Source organism: Notolepis coatsorum (assembly GCF_963971535.1).
Source record: "Notolepis coatsorum genome assembly, chromosome: 3".
NCBI classification, from domain to species: Eukaryota; Metazoa; Chordata; class Actinopteri; order Aulopiformes; family Paralepididae; genus Notolepis; species Notolepis coatsorum.
This window is the reverse complement of record NC_140167.1, coordinates 84,729,504-84,754,978: the sequence shown is the minus strand read 5'-3', so window position 1 is coordinate 84,754,978 and position 25,475 is coordinate 84,729,504. Positions and strand designations below refer to the sequence as shown.

Genomic DNA, 25,475 nt, shown 5'->3' with positions numbered 1-25,475 from the left:
CTCATTTCCCCGTTCCCATAGATCGAGGCAGTTAGGTAGCTGATTAGTACTGATGGAATACACACTTGCGCAGCACTAGTCACACACACCTCACACGCACACATGCCCAACACACCCACTAGCTGATTCGAACGGATAAGATACACCTGCGCATAATTAGTTGACGCACTAGTTCTCACGTGCACGCACATAGTCCCACACAGTACATTAACACTAGGATAGAGAGGAATAGGTTGAGCGAGTTGGAGTTGTGTTGTTGAAGAAGAGAGAGATTGGATATTCAGAGGTGCGACAGTGAGAGGTAGTAGAAAGGTGAGGAGAAAGCAGGAGGTGTTCTTTGTGTATCGGACCCTGGACTGGCTGAGATTCCCCCTTGTGTACTGACCCTGGACTAGACGACAACCTTGAGTATTGAACAATTCCCTTTTCTGTCAACGAGCCTCCTTTGTGTATCGACCCCCGAACTGTCTGACCATTCTATTGCTTTTCGTGCGCTTGTGGTGAGCGGGACATTGCGAGGCACAGTCTGCTGGATTTTGATGTTTTGCTATTATTTTGTGATTTAAATAAAGTGAACAAAAGAGACCGTGTGTGTGGAAATTGCAAGTTCTTGTGGGTTTTTGGACTGTGGCGAGCCTGTATTCTATAAGGTTTGTTACAATATACTTATTTTTATTCAAATGTGTACTTATTTTTTTTTATTTACTTTGACTTATTTACTTATTTTATTGCACATACCGCAGACAGTTTATTGTTTATTGTACATAAATACCTGCTTGTTTATTCTGTAAATGGTTGCTTTTCTATTCCTTTATGCTGTGGAGCAAATGGAGAGTAAGAATTCCATTGTACTTGTTGCATATGGCAAATAAAACAGAATGTGAATTAACCACAATGAATTCAACTTACCTGAATAGTCTGTTTAGTCAAATCTCCATCAGATGTCACGAACGAGGCGAAGACGTCCACCAGTGCGTTGCTGTTCAGGGTGTCTGACGCCAGGAGGAAATGGCCATCTTGTTGAATAATGATGTACAGGGTTAAACAAAATGGCCACCTTGTGGAATAATGATGTACAGGGTTAAACAAAATGGCCGCCTTGTGGAATAATGATGTACAGGGTTAAACAAAATGGCCACCTTGTGGAATAATGATGTACAGGGTTAAACAAAATGGCCACCTTGTGGAATAATGATGTACAAGGTTAAACAGAGACTCACTGCCTCGACCTCCTGCCAGGTTATCTTCAGTACATCATGGGAGTATTGTAGTCGAGTCATTAAATCTCAAGTCCAAGTCGAGTCTCGAGTCCCCAGTGTTCGAGTCTGAGTCCAAGTCTGAGTCACCAAAGAAGAGCCCGAGTCGAGTCCCGATTACACTAGTCCGAGTCCAAGTCATCAAGGTTGAGTCCATTCCACTCTGGCAGTCAAAGAGCTGACATACAAATAAAAAAGGTCTACAATTAAACATAAATGACACAGTGGTCACCATTTCAAAGGGAGTTTATTTACTTTGCGACACAATAGCCAAAAAAATGCACTAGCCATCAATATCTTATGCCAAATGATTAGAGCCTATTACAAAATAAATCAGTCAGAGTCCTCGTCTGCACCTTCCGAGTCTGAATGCAGTCCATGCTCGAGTCCAAGTCCAAGTCCAAGTCATCAGTGCTCAAGTCCAAGTCGAGTCACGAGACCTGAAAATCCGTCCAGGACTCGAGTACTACAATACTGCATCATGGGAGTGACATCACAAACCTCCAGGGCACTGCAACAGTTCAAGGTGTCAGTTCTCATACTGAGCTTTTATCAGATTAAATAATCCAGCCTCTTTTCTTTCCACATATCCATGTTATCTTCATTCATTAATGGCCAGACAGTGGATTTGGTGACCACCAAATATCTCGGTTCCATCATTGACAATCGTCTGACATTTTATTTGAACACTGAAATGGTCTGTAAGAAAGGTCAGCAGCGCCTCTTCTGTCTAAGGAAGCTAGCCAAATTTCAGGTGGATAAGTCCTTGATGATTTTGTTCTATAGGGCCTTCATAGAGTCTGTTGTTTCCTTTGCTGCCATTTGTTGGTATGGAAACCTTGGCAGTAAACAAAAGAATGCCCTGAATGGGATTGTGAGGGGGGCTAGCAAAATTGTAGGGGTATACAATTCAGCTGTCTGAGTCATATATATGATGAGCAGGTGCTCAGGAAGGCGTCATTGATTAGAGCGGACAGCTCTCACCCCCTAAATCCGGAGTATCAATTATTGCCTTCTGGCCAAAGTTTGGAGACCCCTGCAGCTAAAAACAATAGATACAAATGATCATTTATACCTACCTCCATTCGTGCCATCAATAGAGGAGGCAGGAGAGGGTGGCTTTGAGGTGGGTGGGTGGGGGGGGGATGGTTGTGTTTGCTTGTTTGACTGTTGTCATGATCTGATCCTGTGACCATCTACTGTACATGTCTGTCTGTATTCCTCTTGTTATGTATGTTTGCTGTGTTTTTTTGGAGCTCCTATTTATCTGCTGTAACATGAATTGCCCAGTTTGGGACATACTAATAAACTTGACCTTGACCTTATCAACGCTACTTTGAAGTTGATGAATAATCTATGCACGTTTCTTTCCCCAGCAAATCTCTTAGAACACGATTGTGCTAGCAGAGAAGTGTTGTGTTTATAGGTGATGTATTCTGTTTTAGGAGAGGGAGTGGGCGTTTTATTTGTTTGTGTACTTAGTGCCCTCTAGTGGCTGCAGATGACTGCAGCTGTAATACAACCACAGATCGTCTCAGACAGCCCGATCTCACTTAAAATAAATAAAGTACTAATCGACCACAGGAAAAATGGTACATTATGTACGTTATGTTATAGCCATGAGTAATATATTTACATATTGGGTAACACTTTATAATAACACTCAGTTATAAGACCTTTATAAGGTATTTGTAGATAATGAACTAATCATGAACAAATCATTTATATACATTCGTAAATTATTATTAAATCATTTATAACTATATTTGTATGACATTTACAAATTAGTTCTACATTATTTATAACTCATTATCAACATTGTTTGTACTTGATTTGTTCATCATTAAATAATGTTGTTTAATGTGTAGTAACACATTTGTAGATGCTTTGAAAAATGGATATGAAAAAACGACTATACTGTACCTCCATGTATTTGTTCATGTTCAACAAATGATTTGTTAAGACATTCATAAAACATCTATAAATCATTTGCAGATGCTATTGTGTGCCCTAATCTAATGTGAAGCCTATTCATCATTAACAAATGTCTATGTTTGTTTATTTGTGGACTTTTATGAATACACACGAAGCAATTACCAGACTTGTCTTTTCATGTTTAACAAATGATTTGTTAAGACATTCATAAAACATCTATAAATCATTTAAAGATGCTATTGTGTGCCCTAATCTGAAGTGAAGCCTATTCATCATTAACAAATGTCTGATACAGTTAATTATTTGTTTACTTTTTCATCACCTGTTACAAATATTGTAGACAGATTTCGGATACACCCTTCTTTGTGACATCAAACAGTGAAAGAATTATGACTAGGGATGATCGATATTGGCTTTTTTACCGATACCGATATTGTCCAACTCTTAATTTCCGATACCGATATCAACCGATATCAACCGATACCGATATATGTAGGGTTTCCCCCCCCCCAAAAAAAACGTAATTATTTCAGGTAATTAACATTACATATCTCTTGTCGTGTAATTAACACAACATTATGCATACTTTGACAATAAATAAAATAATAATTTGTTCTTACTTGCTTGCCTGGGTAAATAAACGTAAAATAAATGTAAAAAAAATAAAAAGACAGAGAGGCTGGACTTTGCCCGGCGGGGCCCTGAGTGTTGGGGGGCCGATGGGCGTGGGGTGGGGCTCTCGGGGGCATGGGGAATAGCGGGCTTGGCTCGGTGGGGGGGAGTCCCCTATCCTTTCCTCTACTGGGCCTGGCCCAATTGATTCAAGGGACCCGTGTCGATGGGGGCCCGGCTACGGGCGCAGCGGCCTAAGATATGGGGGGCGCCAATGGGCTCAACTCAGGGGGGTGGGGGTCAGCGTTTAGGCGGTTTGACCCGGAAGAGTGGGATCCCGTGGGTTGTGGGTTGGTTGTGCGTGGGGTGGGGGGCTTGGTGGCATGGGAGGTAGCGGGCTTGGCTCGGTGGGGGGGAGTATTGCCCCTCGCCCCTCTACTGGGTCGGGCCCAATCAGATTCAAGATGCCTGTGTCGCTGAGTGCTGGACCCCGCATGGGACGGACCTGGGATGCGGGGGAGCCCGGTTTCTAGGGGGGGAGGGTGGGAGGTTCCTCTGGCGGGGGTCTGGGAAGATGAGCGCAGCCGAGCTCAAGGGGCCTACATCATTGTACTGTTGTGTTATTGATGTTATTGTATATGTTGTGTTGTATGTCTATGAGTGTTCAATAAAAATTTACGTTTAAAAAAAATAAAATAAAAAAAAAAAAAAATGAAAAAAATTTGAAAACCGATATCAAATTTGTATGCCAATATCGGCCGATAATATCGGCCATCCCTAATTAGGACTATAGATAAATGCAATTTTATTAACATATAAAATACATGTGCATAACATTATAGTGTAACATGGGGGGGCACTAGGACCCAGGAGTACCCTGGCCAAGTATTGACAGAGTATGTAGAGGAAGTATCACGCGAGTTGTAGGTCGGAAATGATGGAATAGATTTACCAACAAAAAATCTGTTTAGCCTGCTCATACCATAACCCTTTCACCGCCACACTACCAAACGGTTAACCATTTCACTGCGACAATACACAGAAGGTTAACCCTTTCACTGCCACACGACAGCTGGTTAACCCTTTCACTGCCACACTGCCAACCCTAACTTTATGTCTGAGAAAATATGAATATACATTATACATCTTGTTTATTAGCTACTACACAGACCAACAGTCAGATCAATGAAATTTTTAACAAAGTGCAGCAATTTTAGGAATAATATATATAGCCTAGCGCAAAGGACCTTTTGTCTTTTGAAAGGTAACATTCCGAAGTTTCTTACACAATAAAGAAAAATCACCTTGAGTGCTAATGAAATAGTGTAACTGTTACGGTTCCACCTGCACCGTTAAATGAGACGGACTGGGGTTGTTAAATGAGACGGACTGGGGTTGTTAAATGAGACGGACTGGGGTTGTTAAATGAGACGGACTGGGGTTGTTAAATGAGACGGACTGGGGTTGTTAAATGAGACGGACTGGGGTTGTTAAATGAGACGGACTGGGGTTGTTAAATGAGACGGACTGGGTTTGTTAAATGAGACGGACTGGGTTTGTTAAATGAGACGGACTGGGGTTGTTAAATGAGACGGACTGGGGTTGTTAAATGAGACGGACTGGGGTTGTTAAATGAGACGGACTGGGGTTGTTAAATGAGAGGGACTGGGGTTGTTAAATGAGAGGGACTGGGGTTGTTAAATGAGAGGGACTGGGGTTGTTAAATGAGACGGACTGGGGTTGTTAAATGAGACGGACTGGGGTTGTTAAATGAGACGGACTGGGGTTGTTAAATGAGACGGACTGGGTTTGTTAAAGGGGAACTATTTTACTATTTCTTACACTATTTGGGCACTTTTACACAATTCCTGTGAGTCTATGGAACACCTCTGTAATATATATATATATTTTTTTTTATTCATTGTTTTGTATTTCTAATCAAGTCCTCAAAAACAGCATTTTTCTACCTCAAGATCTCGAGCCGTTTTGAGCCTGGGCTCCAGCCACTGTGTGCAGCTCATCATGTACCTGATGCCACACAGCCACATTAACATGCAGCGGTATCTTTCTGACATCACAAATCATCACATTTTCAAATGACTCAGTTCAGTGAGGGTGAATATTGTGAGGAGAATTGGAAGAATGCGCCAATATGAGAATTAGAGACATAGATCATATTAATATAAGTTCACATAGCTAGGAAACAATGCTAAACACTCGAAAATGCCATTTATAAGATAGTTCCCCTTTAAATGAGTCTGTCTGGTCTACAAAGGAGACTGGGTTTGTTAAATGAGTCTGTCTGGTCTACAGAGGAGACTGGGTTTGTTAAATGAGTCTGTCTGGTCTACAGAGGAGACTGGGTTTGTTAAATTAGTCGGACTGGTCTACGGAGGAGACTGGATTTGTTAAATGAGTCGGACTGGGGTTGTTAAATGAGACAGTCAATCAATCAATCAATCAAAGACGGACTGGGTTTGTTAAATGAGTCGGTCTGGTCTACGGAGGAGACTGGGTTTGTTAAATGAGTCGGTCTGGTCTACGGAGGAGACTGGGTTTGTTAAATGAGTCGGTCTGGTCTACGGAGGAGACTGGGTTTGTTAAATGAGTCGGACTGGGGTTGTTAAATGAGACAGTCAATCAATCAATCAATCAAAGACGGACTGGGTTTGTTAAATGAGTCGGTCTGGTCTACGGAGGAGACTGGGTTTGTTAAATGAGTCTGTCTGGTCTACGGAGGAGACTGGGGTTAATGCATGCAGATCGAGGAATCCCTGACGCAGCCACTCGATCTCTGAAAACGATTTCCAAACAAGCGTTGTTTGGACAAACTGACTACATGTGGAATGGTAACCGTTTTATAAAAGCAATAGCTCACTTCAGGCCATGGCATATGGTTATTATATCACAGAACTATGCCCCTTAGCTGAGATATAATAACCATATACCATGGCCTGTCGTGAACTATGCCCCTTAGCTGTGATATAATAACCATATACAATGACCGGTCATGAACTACGCCCCTTAGCTGTGATATATATATAATAACCATATACCATGGCCTGTGCAGTGGTGGTGTAGTGGTTAACACTGTTGCCTCACAGCTAGAAGGTTGTGGGTTCGATACCCACTTGGGGACCAGGTTGCCGTGTTGCCAGTTACCCAGGTGGGGTATCCCCGAGTTTGCATGTTCTCCCCGTGCTCGCAAGGGTTTCCCCTCCCAATAAGATACACCCAATGGAAAAACATGCACAACAGATGGCTAACGCTGTCGCGTCCCCGACGAAGACGGACAGGAGCACTTGGATTGGTCCCTGGGCAGTGGGCACGGCGCTCACTGCAGCCCTTGTCTGCTCCCGGCTGCCCTTGTCTGCTCCCGGCTGCCCTTGTCTGCTCCCGGCTGCCCTTGTCTGCTCCCGGCTGCCCTTGTCTGCTCCCGGCTGCCCTTGTCTGCTCCCTGCCCTTGTCTGCTCCCGGCTGCCCTTGTCTGCTCCCTGCCCTTGTCTGCTCCCGGCTGCCCTTGTCTGCTCCCTGCCCTTGTCTGCTCCCGGCTGCCCTTGTCTGCTCCCGGCTGCCCTTGTCTGCTCCCGGCTGCCCTTGTCTGCTCCCTGCCCTTGTCTGCTCCCGGCTGCCCTTGTCTGCTCCCGGCTGCCCTTGTGGGGAAGGACGGGAGGTGCCGAGAACATTTTGTGTGCGACTCAGTGTGTGTGTTCCTGTGGGTCACCCATCGCATGTGTGTGTGTGTGTGTTAATCTGATGACAAATAAATACTTATTATAATAATAATAATAATAATAATAATAATAATAATAATAATAATAATAATAATAATAATAATAATAATAATAATAATAATAATAATAATAATAATAATAATAATAATAATAATAATAATAATAATAATAATAATAATAATAATAATAATAATAATAATAATAATAATAATAATAATAATAATAATAATAATAATAATAATAATAATAATAATAATAATAATAATAATAATAATAATAATAATAATAATAATAATAATAATAATAATAATAATAATAATAATAATAATAATAATAATAATAATAATAATAATAATAATAATAATAATAATAATAATAATAATAATAATAATAATAATAATAATAATAATAATAATAATAGATTGGATTTTAAGAGAGAAGCGCCTTTCTCAGACTCAAGGACACTGTACAAGGAAAGGATGGAAAAATAAAAAATTTGAAAAAATATAATAAAATATATAAAAGATAAAAAATAAATTATGAATATCTGTGTATAGTAACAACAAGAAAAAACAAATAACAAAAGAGATAAAAAAGGAAGCAAGGTGCTGTCCAATTGGATGAAGTGGTTGAAATTAACAAACAAAACAAACAACAACAAAACAAAATCTGTGGCTTAAAAAAGACAGGGGTGGGCTACTTGGGAGCGGGGCCGTGTTGCGTGAAGGCAAGTGTGAACAGGTGGGTTTTTAGCTTGGTTTTGAAGAGGTTGATGGTGTCAGAGCCTCGGATGAGGGGGGAGAGGGAGTTCCACAGTCTGGGGGCAGCTACAGCGAAAGCTCGGTCTCCCAGTGTGGAACGCCTGGTGCGGGGGATGGTGAGGAGGTCGGAGTTGGAGGATCGGAGGCCTCGTGCTGGAGTGTAGGGGTGGAGTAGGTTGGTCAGGTACTTATACTTATATACCATGGCCTGATTAGCTGTGATATAATAACCATATACCATGGCCTGTTGTGAGCTATTGGCTATTGCTGAACAGGCGCCCCGACCGACCAGTAGGAGTCGCAGTTCACAACGACCAGGACACATATCCCACCGGCTTCCCACCTGCTAACACTGCCAATTGTGTTAGTAGGGACGACTGATCAAGCCGGAGGTAGCGCTGACAGCTGGATTAGATCCCAGAGTATCTGCGGTGGTAGGCGAGTGCTTAGTCCACTGTGCTACCCAGCCGCAGACGCATATTCTTAATCTTTCTATCTCAACAGGAAGATTTCCTAGTGTCTGGAAATCTGCCCATGTGATCCAGTGGCTCGGGAGGTAGGTAGAGCAGCCGTCTGGCAATCCGGAGGTTCCCGGTTCGATTCCCGCTCCTCCCGGGCAGCGTGTCGATGTGTCCTTGAGCAAGACACTTAACACTTTGGGTGCCGGAGGTTAAATTCATTATATACCATGGGTTGCCAGCTCTATTTGTCTATGGAGAAGTTCCCCTTCTTTGCAGGGCTATAACTTTTTAAATCCTATTGCTAGATTGCCATTATTAGGGCCCATTCAAAGTCCTATATGTATTGTTCAGGGTGAAGCAACGTTAAACTTTTTCATTCACATATTCATACTAAAATATGGTCTAATGTATAAGTATGTTTTCATCTCTTTCTGCAGCTTTCTCCAGAACGTGATTTATAGCCCCAAATGCATTATATTGATGATGAAATACAGTTTGATAGCGATCTGTGCCAGATAATAAATTTCAACGGCACGTACTTCTGGAAGTTACTACACGTCATCTGATGTTGACCGGATGGCCGAGGGGGCGTTTATAATTCCGTGGGCAGCGTTATTCATCTAATGTGGGTCAAATGTTCATCATAGCAGTTAGTATCGTACACATTGAAAAATAACGCTGAATCTTACCGTATCTTCCTCGCGCCGTTCGGCGATGAGCGTGGAACAGACATTTTCCTATTATGGGATGTAGAAATATCCGGTCCATTTCCAGGTTGTATAATAATATATACGTCCAAATCATGTTGTTTTTTCGAGTTATTTGCAGCGATCGATGTTCACTGTGTGAAGAGAGAGTCTCTCTAACATTAGCGAGTGCCCGGACCACATATGGAGTGAGTCCTGCCGGGTTAAAGGTAACATCCGTTTTTTCGATCTGCCGATCGGCCACCAGATGGCGGTCTTGAACCGCTAGAGGATTGAGAGGAGATCACACTTGTGTCTCAGGGCCCCTGGAAAGGAAATATGATTCCGATCACAGATTTTTGAAATATTGATATCAAAGACGAGTTACGGCGTCTTCGGCAACTTGAGCATGGCGGGGAAGGACGCCTAAACTCGTCCTTTGGCAACTAAAGTGTTAACCCCTAATTGCTCCCGATGAGCAGGTTGGCACCTTGCATGGTTGCCTCCGCCGTCGGTGTGTGAATGTGTGAGTGAATGGGTAAAATGTAAGTAACAAATTGTAAAGCGCTTTGGATAAAAGCGCTATATAAAAAAGCAGCCATTTACCATTTACATAAAGGTGGTCCTAGAGATAACTACCGTCCTATCTCCAAGTTACCTTGCTTAGCGAAAGTCTTGGAGTCTTTAGTGAATAATCAACTTAAGTCCTTTCACTCTGTACTAAGCCCACACCAATCTGGTTAGTTACTAATGACAGAATATCAGCTTTAGACAAGAAGAAACACTATGCTGCCCTCTTTATTGATCTGTCAAAAGCTTTTGATACAGTGGTTTGGATAGAAATGTTTGTGATTGGTTCCAAGATTATCTATCAGGGAGACGTCAGTGTGTAAAGTCGGGTTATGCCCAATACATTTTTATTAATCAATAACTAAAGGTGTGCCACAAGGTTCAATTCTAGGTCCTGTCCTCTTCACTATTTATATGAATTATATTGTGTCTTCGCTGAATGGTTGTCAATCCCATTTGTATGCAGATGTTACTGTTGTATATTGTATTGCTGACTCTGTACAAGTCTGGCCATTGAGAACTTACAACTTTCCTTTATTACCCTCCAGGAAGCTCTTATTAAACTTAAATTGGTTCTTAATGCTAGTAAAACTAAATGTATGCTGTTTTCTAGAGCCAGAAACATTGAATATGATGGTTTACACATATCTACCGTAAGTGGTTCTAGCATTGAGAGAGTCACTGAATATAAATATCTTGGTGTGTGGCTCGATGAGAAATGTTAATTTAAATTCCATGTTGAACAGAACATTGGCTTCCTATACAGAAACAGAACCGCTTTCCTTTGATTAGTAGGAATAGAGTTGTCGAAGCAGTTTTCTTATCAGTCCTGGACTATGGTGATGTAATTTATAGACATGCTGCGGCCTCAATCCTTAAATCCTTGGACTCTGTATATCACTCTGCCCAGGTGCAACAAACACTGGTATTTGTTCATTTTTAAGGCCCTTATTGGTAAGCTACCTCCTTATGCTACATCATTATTGAAATTGAATTCAATTCCGTTCTAGTGACTGGCTGGTCCTTAAGGTCCCTTGAGTTTGCTTGGAACAGGGTAAATCTGCATTTTGCTATGATGTCCCTAGCCTAGCTCATGGAATGAACTCCAACAGTGCTTGAGGCTTGAGATTCTCTCCTCTGTTGCAGAGTTTAAAACCTTGATCTCCAACCTTTGTCAATCAAGTTGTATTATGTTTCAATTGATTTGTTACCCTTACTTGTCTAATTGTTATGACTGTATTTGTGCTGTGTGATTTCATATGCCTTTTTTGCTTAACTCTGTATGTTTTGCTTAACTCTGTATGTACACTTGACTTGACTGTAAATGAGGGAAACCTCAGTTGCCTTTCAAGTATAAATAAAGGTTTGAAATAAAAAAGAAAATCAACGCAGTCATCACAGACCACCTTAAAACACCCTCTGTGAAGAGTCATCACAGACCACCTTAAAACACCCTCTGTGAAGAGTTATCACAGACCACCCTAAAACACCCTCTGTGAAGTCATCACAGACCACCTTAAAACACCCTCTGTGAAGAGTCACCACAGACCACCTTAAAACACCCTCTGTGAAGAGTTATCACAGACCACCTTAAAACACCCTCTGTGAAGAGTCATCACAGACCACCTTAAAACACCCTCTGTGAAGAGTCATCACAGACCACCTTAAAACAGCCTCTGTGAAGAGTCATCACAGACCACCTTAAAACAGCCTCTGTGAAGAGTCATCACAGACCACCTTAAAACACCCTCTGTGAAGAATCATCACAGACCACCTTAAAACAGCCTCTGTGAAGAATCATCACAGACCACCTTAAAACACCCTCTGTGAAGAGTTATCACAGACCACCTTAAAACACCCTCTGTGAAGAGTCATCACAGACCACCTTAAAACACCCTCTGTGAAGAGTCATCACAGACCACCTTAAAACAGCCTCTGTGAAGAGTCATCACAGACCACCTTAAAACACCCTCTGTGAAGAATCATCACAGACCACCTTAAAACAGCCTCTGTGAAGAATCATCACAGACCACCTTAAAACACCCTCTGTGAAGAATCATCACAGACCACTTTAAAACAGCCTCTGTGAAGTATGATGAAAACATACTGTACCTGTCATCTTTGCCATTTCTTCCAGTTGTTTGTCTGCCTTGTTGCCCAGAGCGACCGTGTGAACGATGGTGCCACTCCTCACAACTTGGCTGAGACAGTTCATTGGACTGCTTGACTCTCCGTCAGTGAGGAGGATGATCTCGTCTCCTCTTGTACTTCCGTCTCTACCCAGCTCCTAAAACACACCATTTCTGCAAATGTAACCCACCTGAATTTGATTGAACACATAGTAAACCAAACTAAAATTAAATTAATGTTGTTGTTTACATGCATGTAAATGGTAAATGGTGCATTTTTTTATCCAAAGCGCTTTACGCTTTTATTTGTTCCTCACATTTTACCCGTTCACTCACACAACGCCTGTCCCGTCTCCCCGTCTCCCTGTGAATGGCTGTCTCGGAGTGATGACCGGAGTGTTGGACGTCCCGTGATGAAGACCGGGAGGATGCGACCCTATCTGCGCCGCCGCTTCGCCTCAAATAGATCTGCTATCAGCTCTATCTTTAATCTTTAAAAAATGTTCAGTTGCTATCAGCTCTATCTTTAATCTTTCAAAACAAAAATCAGTTGCTATCGCTATCAGCTCTATCTTTAATCTTAATCGTAATCTTTCAAAATGTTCAGTTGCTATCGCTACCAGCTCTATCTTTAATCTTTCAAAATGTTCAGTTGGTATCGCATGCACTTATCTGTGTTTCACTACACACATGAGTGCATGCCTACCAACCTGTTTTATTGCAACACTACTATCACCAACATCTAAGAAGGGAGATCCCCCCTTGAATGACCCTTATAAGGCTTCTCTCCTCCACATTGCCTGTGGTGCATTTTTTTCCTATTGCTAGGTTTTAGTGAGTTTTTCCTTACCTTCGCTTGAGGTATGTCTGGGAGTGTTGCATTTATTTATTTTGCATTTATTTTAAATGTTTTGTACTTTATGGTGTTCTTGTTTTGTTCTTGACTTATTGTGATGTTTCTTCTTGACTTGTTTAAAGAAGACGTGTCCGGCCCATGGGGACATTAACGTGTGTTGTCGGGCCTTACAAATACATTTGATTTGATTTTGATTTGATTCACACACCGATGGCAGAAGCAACCATACAAGGTGACACGCTGCCGGGGGGGGCGGGAATCGAACCGGGAACCTCTGGATTACCAGACGACTGTTCTACCTCCCGAGCCACTGTCGCCCCTATGTATCCCCCCGCGTGAATATTTTCGGCAACCAACTTGTGTTTAGCGTTTCTCTGATTGGCCACTACGCCCATGTGACCGCGGCAGTGCGAGAGAGCTGCAGCGCGGAAATAGGCTGTCTATTGCCATTCTCTAAGACAAACTCTAACCTTAACCAGCTCCTTAACAGCGCCTAAACTTAACCCTTCTAACCATAACCAACTCCGAAACATTGCCATTCTCTAAGACAAACTCTAACCTTAACCAGCTCCTTAACAGCGCCTAAACTTAACCCTTCTAACCATAACCAACTCCGAAACATTGCCATTCTCTAAGACAAACTCTAACCTTAACCAGCTCCTTAACAGCGCCTAAACTTAACCCTTCTAAACATAACCAACTCCGAAACAATGCCTAACCTTAACCAACTCCGAAACAATGCTTAAAGTTATGCCTAAACTTAACGGCGAAAGAATGCTAGTGCACGTTAAAAAAAAAAAAAAAAAAAAAAATGAAGGGAATCGAACTTGCCAGCAACAGGCCGTAGGATCCACAGCAATGCAGTGCTGCCAATTGAGCTAGTTCTGGATAGTAAAAAAGGGGGGATTACTGCTACATAATGCTGCCGCGACGGAGCTCCGCGGCAGAGCAGACGCAAGTTGGGCGTGGCTAGACACAAGTTGGTTGCCTTTAATATTTAGGCATCCCCCCCCCCCCCTACCTCCCACTTCCCCCACATGGAATGCACCTGATTGGATAAAAGACATGCTGGTGCTCTAGCGCGACATCTAGTGGCTGAATGTTATCTATAGCATTCATATTATGGGGCGACAGTGAGCAAGACACTTAACCCCTAACTGCTCCTGATGAGCAGGTTGGCACCTTGCATGGCACCTCCGCCGTGAACGTGTGAGTGAGCGGGTAAAATGTGAGGAACAAATTGTAAATCGTTTTTGGATAAAAGCTGTTATATAAATGCAGCCATTTACCATTTATGGCACCTTTAACCCTTTCACTACCGCACTACCAAATGGTTAACCCGTTCACTGCGACAATACAGAAGGTTAACCCTTTCACTACCACACTGCAGAAGGTTAACCCTTTCACTACCACACTGCAGAAGGTTAACCCTTTCACTACCACACTACAGAAGGTTAACCCTTTCACTACCACACTACAGACGGTTAACCGTCTGTAGTGTGGTAGTGAAAGGTTAACCTTCTGCTAGTGAAAGGTTAACCTTCTGTAGTGTGGTAGTGAAAGGGTTCAAATAAATAAATAAAAATAAGTATTCATACAGCAATTGTGGGATTGCTTTTATGAAAGAATGAGTGTCTTTACCTCGAGGCCTTTCTCCAGCCCCAGACAGATCTCGGTCCCACCGTTAGCCACGGTGGGCAAGGCGTCCACCAGGGACTTCCTGGTGTCCGGCCCGTCGATCAGGGTCAAGCGTTTGGCAACCTGAGCCGTACTACTAAATGTCACGATGGCAACATAAGCACGCTCCTCGATGATCTTCTCCACGAAGAGCGAGGCAGCCTGATGCTGGCTGGATATTCTGGAACCCTGTTTGAGAGCAACGTTCTAACATCAGTCACGTGTTCCCTGTTTAGAGACATTTTTAGATTAGATTAAAATGTATTGTCACACAGAAGTACAGTACAACGAAAAGAAGTTTGGCATCCAACCAGAGTGCAAATGCAAAAGTGCAATAGTTATATACTGTACAATGTACAGGTGATTAAACTGGAATAAATATGACTGAGTAATACCATATAAGTTATAAACCATATAAACTCTGAACTCCATTGCCTACACCTAGGCTCTGTTACCATACTGTATGAACTCTGACTCCTACACCTAGGCTCTGTTACCATACTGTATGAACTCTGACTCCTACACCCTAGGCTCTGTTACCATACTGTATGAACTATGAACTCTGACTCCTACACCCTAGGCTCTGTTACCATACTGTATGAACTCTGAACTCTGACTCCTACACCCTAGGCTCTGTTACCATACTGTATGAACTCTGAACTCTGACTCCTACACCCTAGGCTCTGTTACCATACTGTATGAACTCTGACTCCTACACCCTAGGCTCTGTTACCATACTGTACGACTCTGAACTCTGTTGCCTACTCAATGTATACCTACCTACTGCTTTCACTGTCTACAACTGCTCTACACTGTAATCATAGTAATGAACTCTGTTGCCTACTCAATGTATACCTACCTACTGCTTTCACTGTCTACAACTGCTCTACACTGTAATCATAGTAATCATAATAATCTTAACTACCCACCTCAAACTACAGTCTACTCATATCTGTATGATGGCATGTGCTGTATATACTTTATGTTTGTATTTACTGAATATATATATATATATACAAATCTGAATATACCTGTTACAGCCACAGCCAGGGCTTTTCTCTCCCCTGTCTGTCAGCAGGTTCCCATGGCCATACATGGGCCCCTTCCTGTTCCCATCTCACCCTCAACCTACTCACCTGTGCCAGACGACACACCTGCCGGCTATCACCCAATTACCGAACCTGGATAAGAGGCCTGCACTCCTGCCACTCCTCGTGTTGTTTACACCTCCTGTGGTATAGGACTCTCTTCACAAAATTATGTTTTTGTGTGCTCAGTGACCTTGCTCTATACTAATCATTGTTCTCACTGGACCTCACCTCTCCGGCCTACACCTCGCCCACGGATCCTCACCAGCCTGCACCCTCATGGACCTACTCACACACACCATCGGCCTGTCACTCTTCCACTCCTTGTTCCCTGTCTCTAGCTCCTCTCACAACCCTTTGACCCTGCTTCCCCATACTTCAATTAAACATTCTAAACCGCTCTATTCTCCTGTGCCTGTGTTCTGCTCCTGTGTTCTAGAAAACACCTCACCCTAACAACCTGCATATATCTGTATGATAGCATGTACAATAATGCTGTATATATAGTATATATATATATTTATTCTTACCGTATATCCATCCACATCTGTCTGTACATACATGCATGTAATCCTTTTTACACATCTGTAGATACTATATCTATAGCTGTGCATATCCTTACTCAATCTTACTAGTTATACCGCTGGCCAGAATGACTTACTTACTACCATAGTGTATTTATGCATGTATCACTGTACATAATACTGTAACACTGTACATCTGATTAGCACTATTACTCAGTAGTACTAATTGATATATTTTATATCCAGTTGAATCACCTGTACATCGTATATTGCTATTGCACTTTACTGTTACATTTGTACTCTGGTAGGACGCCAAACTTATTTTCTTGTACTGTACTTGCATGATGACAATACATTTTAATCTAATAATGCTAATCTGATGTATGTACAGTGATACAGGTATAGGACACTATGGTACTAAGTCATACTGGCCCGTGTAAGAGTAGGTAAGGGATATACAGATATAGTATATAAAGGTATGTAAACAGGAATATATGCAGGTATATTCATTGTGGATAAATATATACATAAATATGTATATACAGTATTATTGTGCATGCAATTAAAGGGAATTCCACACTAAACAGAATTAGCTCATATTCTTTTCCATCTCACAGACAGTTGGACCATTCAGTCTAGATTTGTGGACAGAAATAAGTATTTGAAGGTAGATGCCATCAAACAGCAACCTCTAGGCCAGGGGTAGGCAACCCTAGGCACGCGTGCCTGCATAGGCACGCGGGGGCATTTTCATAGGCACAGGGGCAGCAAAAAAAAAAAAAAAAAAAAAAAAAAAAAATGAAATATTATAGTGAAATATTTTGCACTGTTGTCGCATTTATCTTGTTGAAATCCTCCCACAGGTTATTTTTATTATTTATTATTTATTGTTTCAATTTAGCTGGAAATACATTGCTACATCATTCAGTAACATTTGCAGAGCCTTATAACAAAAACATTATTACGGTCACCATTGTGACCAGTGGGATTATTCAACACATTTTATTATTTATTTTTTTATTTCATTGAACATTGCACATGTTAAAAGCCATTTTTTTTACTCTAAATGTGAGTATTACCAAGTCAACTTGTGTTCTTAAAACAATGACAATAAACATAGTTTTATTAGGTTGAAATAATGTGGTTGTGTACTTATTTTTCTGTTAACTTATTATGGATTGAAAACTGAAAACCTTAATGCACAGTAACTGAACTCAATATTTTTAAGTTCTGGTAACTTATTATTATATTTTTTTTTACAGTGTAGTCTTGCGATCAATCAAAACTTATTTACACGATATACCTCACATTCACCCTCCATTTACATCCTGGTGTTCTCCTGGTGTTCTCCATTAGGCCTGTAGGTGGAGCTATGACAACACATAGCTCGATGGTGTGTGATGTGTCCAAAAATGAATGGGCAAATGTGAGTGAAATGGTCGCACTGTATGCAGCTGTTTGTCTGCATTGCATCCCCCCCCCCCCCAACTCAGATTTAGGGTTGATACAACCATCATAATAATATTGTTAATAATAACAATAACAATAATGATGTAATAATGTAAAAATTATCATTAAAAAGACCCGATTATGAGGGAAAAAAATTACGATGCATGGAATATTGTTGAGGCACACTAGTTACAACTATATTTCAAACAGGCACTCCATGTCAAAAAGGTTGCTGACCCCTGCTCTAGGCTAAAGAGCCTGAGGTGTGGCCAGCAGTAGCCCCCCCTCTTTTAAATCTAACCCAAACATCAGACAAAAACAAAAGATGTAAACAAAGCCAAGATACAGATGCTAGCTTTAAAACTATTGAGAGATAACAAACATGTAACCTTCATGCTTCCTGACACGTCGAGCACCAGGCAGACGATTCGCCGCTGTCTCTGGACCACTGAGATTTCTACCGGAGGCGGGACATCGACAGGAAGTAGTTCATTATAAACCGAGCTGTCGACGGAACGCGTAGAGATCACTTCCTCCACCGACATCTCGTCACACATCCTGTTCTGTTTGTTCGGGGCCCAGATGTTGTGCGTGTCCTTGGTGCAGAAACTGTCCACCTGGAAGCACAACACAATGGTGACGTGGCGTTTTGTAAAGGGGCGTGCCAGTGTTTTGTAAATGGGCATGCCAGTGTTTTGTAAAGGGGAATGCCAGTGTTTTGTAAAGGGGCATGCCAGTGTTTTGTAAAGGGGCATGCCAGTGTTTTGTAAAGGGGCATACCAGTGTTTTGTAAATGGGCATGCCAGTGTTTTGTAAAGGGTCATGCCAGTGTTTTGTAAAGGGTCATGCCAGTGTTTTGTAAAGGGTCATGCCAGTGTTTTGTAAAGGGTCATGCCAGTGTTTTGTAAAGAGGCATGTCAGTGTTTTGTAAAGGGGCATATCAGTGTTTTGTAAAGGGGCATGCCAGTGTTTTGTAAAGGGTCATGCCAGTGTTTTGTAAAGAGGCATGTCAGTGTTTTGTAAAGGGGCATGCCAGTGTTTTCAACATCATTGACAAGAGCAGTGGTGCCCAACCAGTCGATCGCGATCGACAGGTAGATCGCGGGCTGATTTCAAGTAGATCTCGATTAATAAAATTCGATTATAAAAAATAATATTTCTTTTTAATTTTTTTTGCAAAATCAACTCTGCCTCTCTTTGTTAACTACAACAAGCAATGCTGTTTGTTATTTAAGATGAGGTCGGACTCGGCACTGACAGATTTGAGTTCATTATGCCATATAATATGTTCTGTCATGTGCATATTGAATGGGTATTACTAATACTATTAATACTAATACTAGCCGAGAGTAGGTCAAATTTTGGCTGGTAGCTCTCGGCTAGGTGGTAAATTAAAAAGTAGATCTTGGTTAGAGGCATGTCAGACGAAACAATCAGTTTAATCAGTGTAAACAATATAATTAACTCTGAATATAATAATGAGGAAAAATAAACAGGGTAGGGTAGTGCACCTTGTTGTGTTGTGTATCCTGTTTATTTTTCGTCATTATTATATTCAGAGTTAATTATATTGTTTACACTGTCTTTCTTCTAATATAACCCTGCCCATTCCCAAATCATATTCAGAAAGTATCACAGAGACTTATATTGCGGAATTAGTTATTATTAGTAAGACACAACATTTCCGTAGTAATTGACCACCAGACTCTTTCTCTTAAGGCATTAACTGGGTTAATTAATATAAATGTTATATTGTAACTGTCTAGTTACACATTGGTTCCGAAACATGTATGTTCCAGGCTGCAATTTTGAATCTGAGAGAGCTCTGGTCAGCGAAGCCGTCGCCGTTCACGAATCGCGACCTCCATGTTTTGGGGCTATTCATCAGAAAACTCGGATCCCGGTTCGGCTCCCATCCGTCGGGCAAGAACTGGCGGTTTTCAGCCTCTCTCTCTGGAGCTTAACGGAGTTTCGAGTTTGGGATTCACCGTGTTGAATGGGGCGTCTGAACTAAGCAAGGACCTCATGCGCATGCGCGGCGAAGAATGCGGAAGCGCCCTTGCACTCTTCCGCTGTCATTAAGCAACACGCCTCCTGAAAGGTGCTATATAAATTTAAGATATTATTATTATTATTAAAATGTTGGTGGCCCAACGCAACTGTCGCCCCTAGTAAGACCAGTTAGATCACTAAGACCAGTAAGACCAGTAATACTAGTAAACCTAGTAAGACATTTAAGATTAGTTAGACTAGTTAGACTAATACGATTCGTTAGACTAGCTAGACTAGGAAGATTAGTTGTTTACTGTGAGGGATATCAGATGGCTCAAGGAACACACCGTCACATGAAAGCAAAGCCACACTATCAAATCCCATTGGGCTGAAAGGGTCATACTAGAATATGGAGGCTGGTTTTACGTACAGAGTCCAGGCTTTGAAGGAACATGATGGAAGCCCTGGTTTCCTGCTTCCTATACACAAAGAAGCTACAGTCTGCAGTAGGTAAATCAGTCTGAGGATCCACGTCACAGTCCAGAGAGGGGTTGCTAAGTTTTCTCACAAGGCCTTTAACGTCTTCAGAACACCTGAAACAGTGAAACAACACAATAGCCTCTGTTGATACTTTGTTTAAAGCTGCACCGAGTAGTTCTAGGGGGAAATTAACATAAAGTATTATTATTGAATTCAATCTTTATTATTGAATTAGTCTCGCGTAGCCAGACCTCTCTCCACACTATGTTAGCGCTGTGCCAGCGTTGGACAGGGGTATAGCTGAACCCATTATCATTCAGCTAGCTATAGGGGGAGAAACGCTCTGGCTTGTTTGTATTTTCTTTAAACCAATCACAAACGTCCTGGGCGGCCAATGGCAGCAATTGGCAATAACCAATGGCAGCTTATAAATGATAGAAATCTGTGGTGCTGAATTTCCCTCTGGATTAATAAAGTAATTCTATCCTAGTCTATTCTATTATAAACTATATTTAAGCATTTAGAACCAGTTATTGTAGAGTTAACTAAGTGGTGCAGCTTTAGAAAAAACATATTAGACCATTAGTTGCACATAAATGCAGGTATGTACTGTACACAATGGTTCACACATATATCAACAAACTATGTCACCTGTTGAGGCCTTCGGTTGCAGAATTACAACATCGCTTTTAGCTACAGTATTTAAAAAAAAGTCTGTAAATGTTTACATAGTCAATGGGTCCTGTTGTTCAGCCTCACAATGCTATTGGATAGTAAATGTGTGTATAGGTCTCACCCTCTGGCCTCTGAAGTCGCTAGTGTATTTTTTATTCATGACGCTCACCTTGTGGCCTGGGGTACTCCTCCGTGCAGATAGAACAGCTGATTGGTGTCATATTCATCATAAACTCCCCATCGAAGGTGAGACCATTCGTGTACAAACAGCCTCTCTAGGGGAAGAAGTGAGACATTAAAGCATATGATGATGATGATGATGATGATGATGATGATGATGATGATGATGATGATGATGAAGACTTTATTCCAGACTCAAAGGTCCATATTACACATATAAAACCAATACAAAAAACAAGGACAACAACGTAGATTAAAATACATAAAGGCATCGATTCCAATGTTTCCACAAACCAGAGGAGTATCTTGTATCGCTTTGTTTGACATCAGTAATGGCACCTATTATTAATTTTTTTTACTCTAAGAGTCGACACATACATTTAAACATCAAGTTCCTCAGCAGAGCATGGAAGGTGAGGATGTGTGGAAGGGGACATTTTTTGTCACAAACAAATTGTTACAGGTGGGTGTTGTGGTAGGACCCAATAGCAGACAGAACGAGGAGGAAGCAGGCAGGACACAGCGGGTGTAATTCAAGAGAGGGTGCTTTACTCAACACATAAAGCTAAATACAACAACCAAAAACAAACTCCAAAACACATGAACAAAAACCTCAGCAATGCTGGAAAAAAGTCTAAACGTCAAGGCACAAAAGCTAACACAGGAAAACTAAGTACTATCAAGGAAACAACAGCTAAATGCACAGGAATAACACTAACCACAAATATGACAGGAAACAGGATAAACAGGATACAGGATAACAGAGCAATGAACCGACAAGGAAGGCAGGGCAGACAAGACATATATACACAGATTAATTGACACATGAGGGTTGATTGGAAACGAGACACACCTGGGATGGGAACAGAATGACAAAACAAGACTAAACACACAGGGGACATAATACTAAAGAGAGGAATACAACCTAAACCAGACAAGGGAAAACAAAAGGCAACAGGCACACTGGGAGAGACAACAAGATGGAGAGAACACTGATAAACATAGACAATTTAACCAGACATAAATATACACTGAGTCCAAGGGGTAATGATGGGAATTGTCCAGCAGGTGGAAGAAGAGGACCATGAATGAGTGGGGAGGTGAGGTGCAGGGAGAAGTCCAGGAATGTGAGGGGGACGAGGGCAGGACCGGGTGGAACGTAACACGAATAGCTTGCACTAGTCCATCTTGGGAGCTTAAGGAGGATCCTAAATGCCGCTATGAAAACCAGAGACAAAAAATGCTCTGAACTTCATAAAAGTCAGTCAAAGCTTGCCAAAAGCTCAAACGGTGATCTCCAAGCCCATGTGGTTGAACTTAAACAGCAAAGAAACAGACTAAGAAATGATATAAACACCATGATCGAATCTGCAAATGCAATGACAAAACTGAGGAAAACAAAAACAAACCCTGTGAACTTTGGAAATTACTCAACAACCAACTAGGCTGCAATAACATAGATACAACATAAAACACAGACAAGCTGGATGTGGCCAATTACTTAAACATTTTCTTTACAAACATAGCCACAACACTGGTTAATAAACTACCCTACCACTCAGGGCATTTGGGGTAGAACACATCGTAGCCTTCTACAAAAACCTAGGGGTCCGCAAAGACGACTTCAAACTTGAAATGGTAACAACAGATGAAGTACTAAAAAAACTGAGCGCCCTCCAACCTAACAAGGCCACTGACCATGACAACATCCCCTCCAAATTCCTCAGAGACTCAGCAGCCGCCATCACCCCAGTCATTGTGGGGCGGCGTGGCTCAGGGGTAGAGAGGGTCGTCCAATGATCGAAGGGTTGGTGGTTCGAATCCCGCTCAAGCCCATGTCCATCCCACTGCCGTTGTGTCCTTGGGCAAGACACTTAACCTACTTGCCTCGTATGAATGTGTATGCATGTGAATGAATGTTGGTGGTGGTCGGAGGGGCCGTAGGCGATGATTATTCGCCACGCTTCCGTGAGTCTGCCTCAGGGCAGCTCTGGCTGCAATTGTAGCTTACCACCACCGGTATGACTGTGTATGAACGAATAATGGACTCTGTAAGCGCTCTGGGGTCACTGGGGTGTCATGAAGAGCGCTATATAAATCCAATCCATTATTATTATTATTATTATTATTATTATTATTATTATTATTATTATTATTATTATCATCACCCACATAATAAACCTCTCCATAAAACAGGGACACGTCCCCAAAGACTTAAAAATTGCGAGAGTGACCCCCCTGCACAAAAAATAATTAGACCCAGGCAACTACCACCCTGTTTCTATTCTTACCTCCATCTCGAAAGTCATGGAAAACATTGTCTACGAACAGGTCGAAAAGTACCTTGCAGAAAAACGAATCTACGAATTCCAATCTGGCTTTAGAACATCCCACTCCACTGACACATGCCTTCTCTATTTGAACGACCACATCAAGCAAGAGGTGGACGCGGGAAAATACTGCGGCATCACGGCATGGTCATGCTGGACCTCCAAAAGGCTTTCGACACTGTCAATCACTCCATTCTGATTGACAAACTAAAAGCGATTGGTTTTGATAGTTCATCAATGAGCTGGATGCAATCCTACCTGGAGAGGAGAGAACAGATGGTGGAGGTAAACAGTACACTATCCCCCCCCCCCCCTCCCAGTGAGCTGTGGTGTTCCACAAGGAAGCAAACTAGGACAGCTACTGTACCTAATTTATGCAAATAACATGTCATCAGCTTGTGACTGCAACTTGTTCCTGTTCACGGACGACTCAGCCCTGCTGGTCTCTGACAGGGAAAATTTAAATTTACAGGTTGAAAAATCCCTCAGCTCTGAACTCGACAGAATCTGCACCTGGCTACCTGATAACAAACTATCATTACACCTGGGTAAAACAGAGTACATTCTCTTTGGATCAAATAACAAACTCAGCAAGGCCAACGGCTTCTCTGTTACAGTGGGTGACAATATTGTCACAAGGAAAGATGCAATTACATACCTGGGTTCCATCCTAGAGGCAAATCTTTCCTGTGACGAAATGGCAACCAATTTAATCAAAAAAGTGAACCAACAAACAAGATTCTTGTACCGGATCTCCTCTCTGGTAAACAAGAATACCCTGAAGACTCTAACAGGAGCACTCATTCAAGGGTACTACGACTATGCTTGCACCTCATGGTACCAAAGCACCTCAAAGGCACTAAAAACAAGATTACAAACATCACAAAACCAACTGGTAAACAAACTGCTTGAACTCCTAAAACCCACCTCACATTTATTGCATTCCCTGCCTCGCTCCGTTCCTTTAAGGTACTGTGAGGATTCTGTGTTGATTGGTCCTTGCCGAACACACACTTCTAAGTCAAGTATCAATTACCATCACGCACCTGATGTGTGTTCTAATTAGCGCCCCTGAGGGCTTTAAATACCTGGACTTCCCCTTCAGTCCTCGTCGGGTCGTTCTTTATTCTCTCTCCGTATCCGTATCTTATCGGTATCTGTATGCTGGTTCTTCTCCGGCGTGAGACGAGGTGCCAGCCATCGCCACCTGTCGCCGTTTGCCTGGAGTGGGACACACCCGATGCGCTCTTTAATTCTCTACGGGAGGTTTTCCAGTGTCCCACCCCAGACATCTAGCCGGCGCGCTACTACTCCAGACGCACATCGCTCCCTATCCTACGGGGGGATGCGCGCTCTTCAAGCCGACACGCCCCACTCCAGACGTCTAGCCGGCGCGCTACTACTCCAGACGCACATCGCTCCCTATCCTACGGGGGGATGCGCGCTCTTCAAGCCGACGCGCCCCACTCCAGACGCCTAGCCGGCGCGCTACTACTCCAGACGCGCATCGCTTCCTAATCCTCTACGGGAGGATGCGTCTCTCCGAGCCGGCGCGCTCTCCGAGCCGGCGCGCTCTTCTCCAGACGCTCTCCACTCCAGACCCCCGAGCCGGCGCGCTCTTCTAGCCGGCGCGCTACTACTCCAGACGCGCTCCTACCCCAGACGCGCTCCACTCCAGACCCCCGAGCCGGCGCGCTCTTCTAGCCGGCGCGCTGCTACTCCAGACGCGCTCCTACCCCAGACGCGCTCCACTCCAGACCCCCGAGCCGGCGCGCTCTTCAAGCCAACGCGCCCCACTCCAGACCCCGAGCCGGCGCGCTTTTCAAGCCGACGCGCTCCACTCCAGACGTCTAGCCTGCGCGCTCCTACTCCATCCCTGTAAGCAGCTCTGGCCCTCGCCCTGTCCAAGGCCTTAACCCTGTTTTCTCTGTCCCTGTCTCCAGCCCGCCTCCCCGGGCCTCTGTCCCTGTTCCCCTCTCCAGTGCCCCTGTTCCAGCCCTGTCCTTTGCCCTGGCCCTGTCCTTTAGCCTTAGCCCCTTAGCCTGCTCGCCTCTTAAAGGCACAGTGCCAATTTTTCCCT

At 42.7% G+C, this 25,475-nt stretch overlaps 1 protein-coding gene across 1 annotated transcript in view; it reads right to left on the bottom strand.

The window, feature by feature from the left end:
• The window catches only part of LOC311225879 (calcium-activated chloride channel regulator 1-like), a gene marked incomplete at both ends in the record, with an annotated part of 72,943 nt that overhangs the window by 19,556 nt on the left and 27,912 nt on the right, over positions 1-25,475 (bottom strand). The window contains 6 exons of the mRNA XM_084311271.1: positions 910-1,016; positions 12,128-12,302; positions 14,642-14,866; positions 18,128-18,355; positions 20,161-20,323; positions 21,055-21,160. Of these exons, the coding sequence (XP_084167397.1) occupies positions 910-1,016; positions 12,128-12,302; positions 14,642-14,866; positions 18,128-18,355; positions 20,161-20,323; positions 21,055-21,160 (1,004 nt within the window). The remainder of the gene's footprint in view (positions 1-909; positions 1,017-12,127; positions 12,303-14,641; positions 14,867-18,127; positions 18,356-20,160; positions 20,324-21,054; positions 21,161-25,475) is intronic.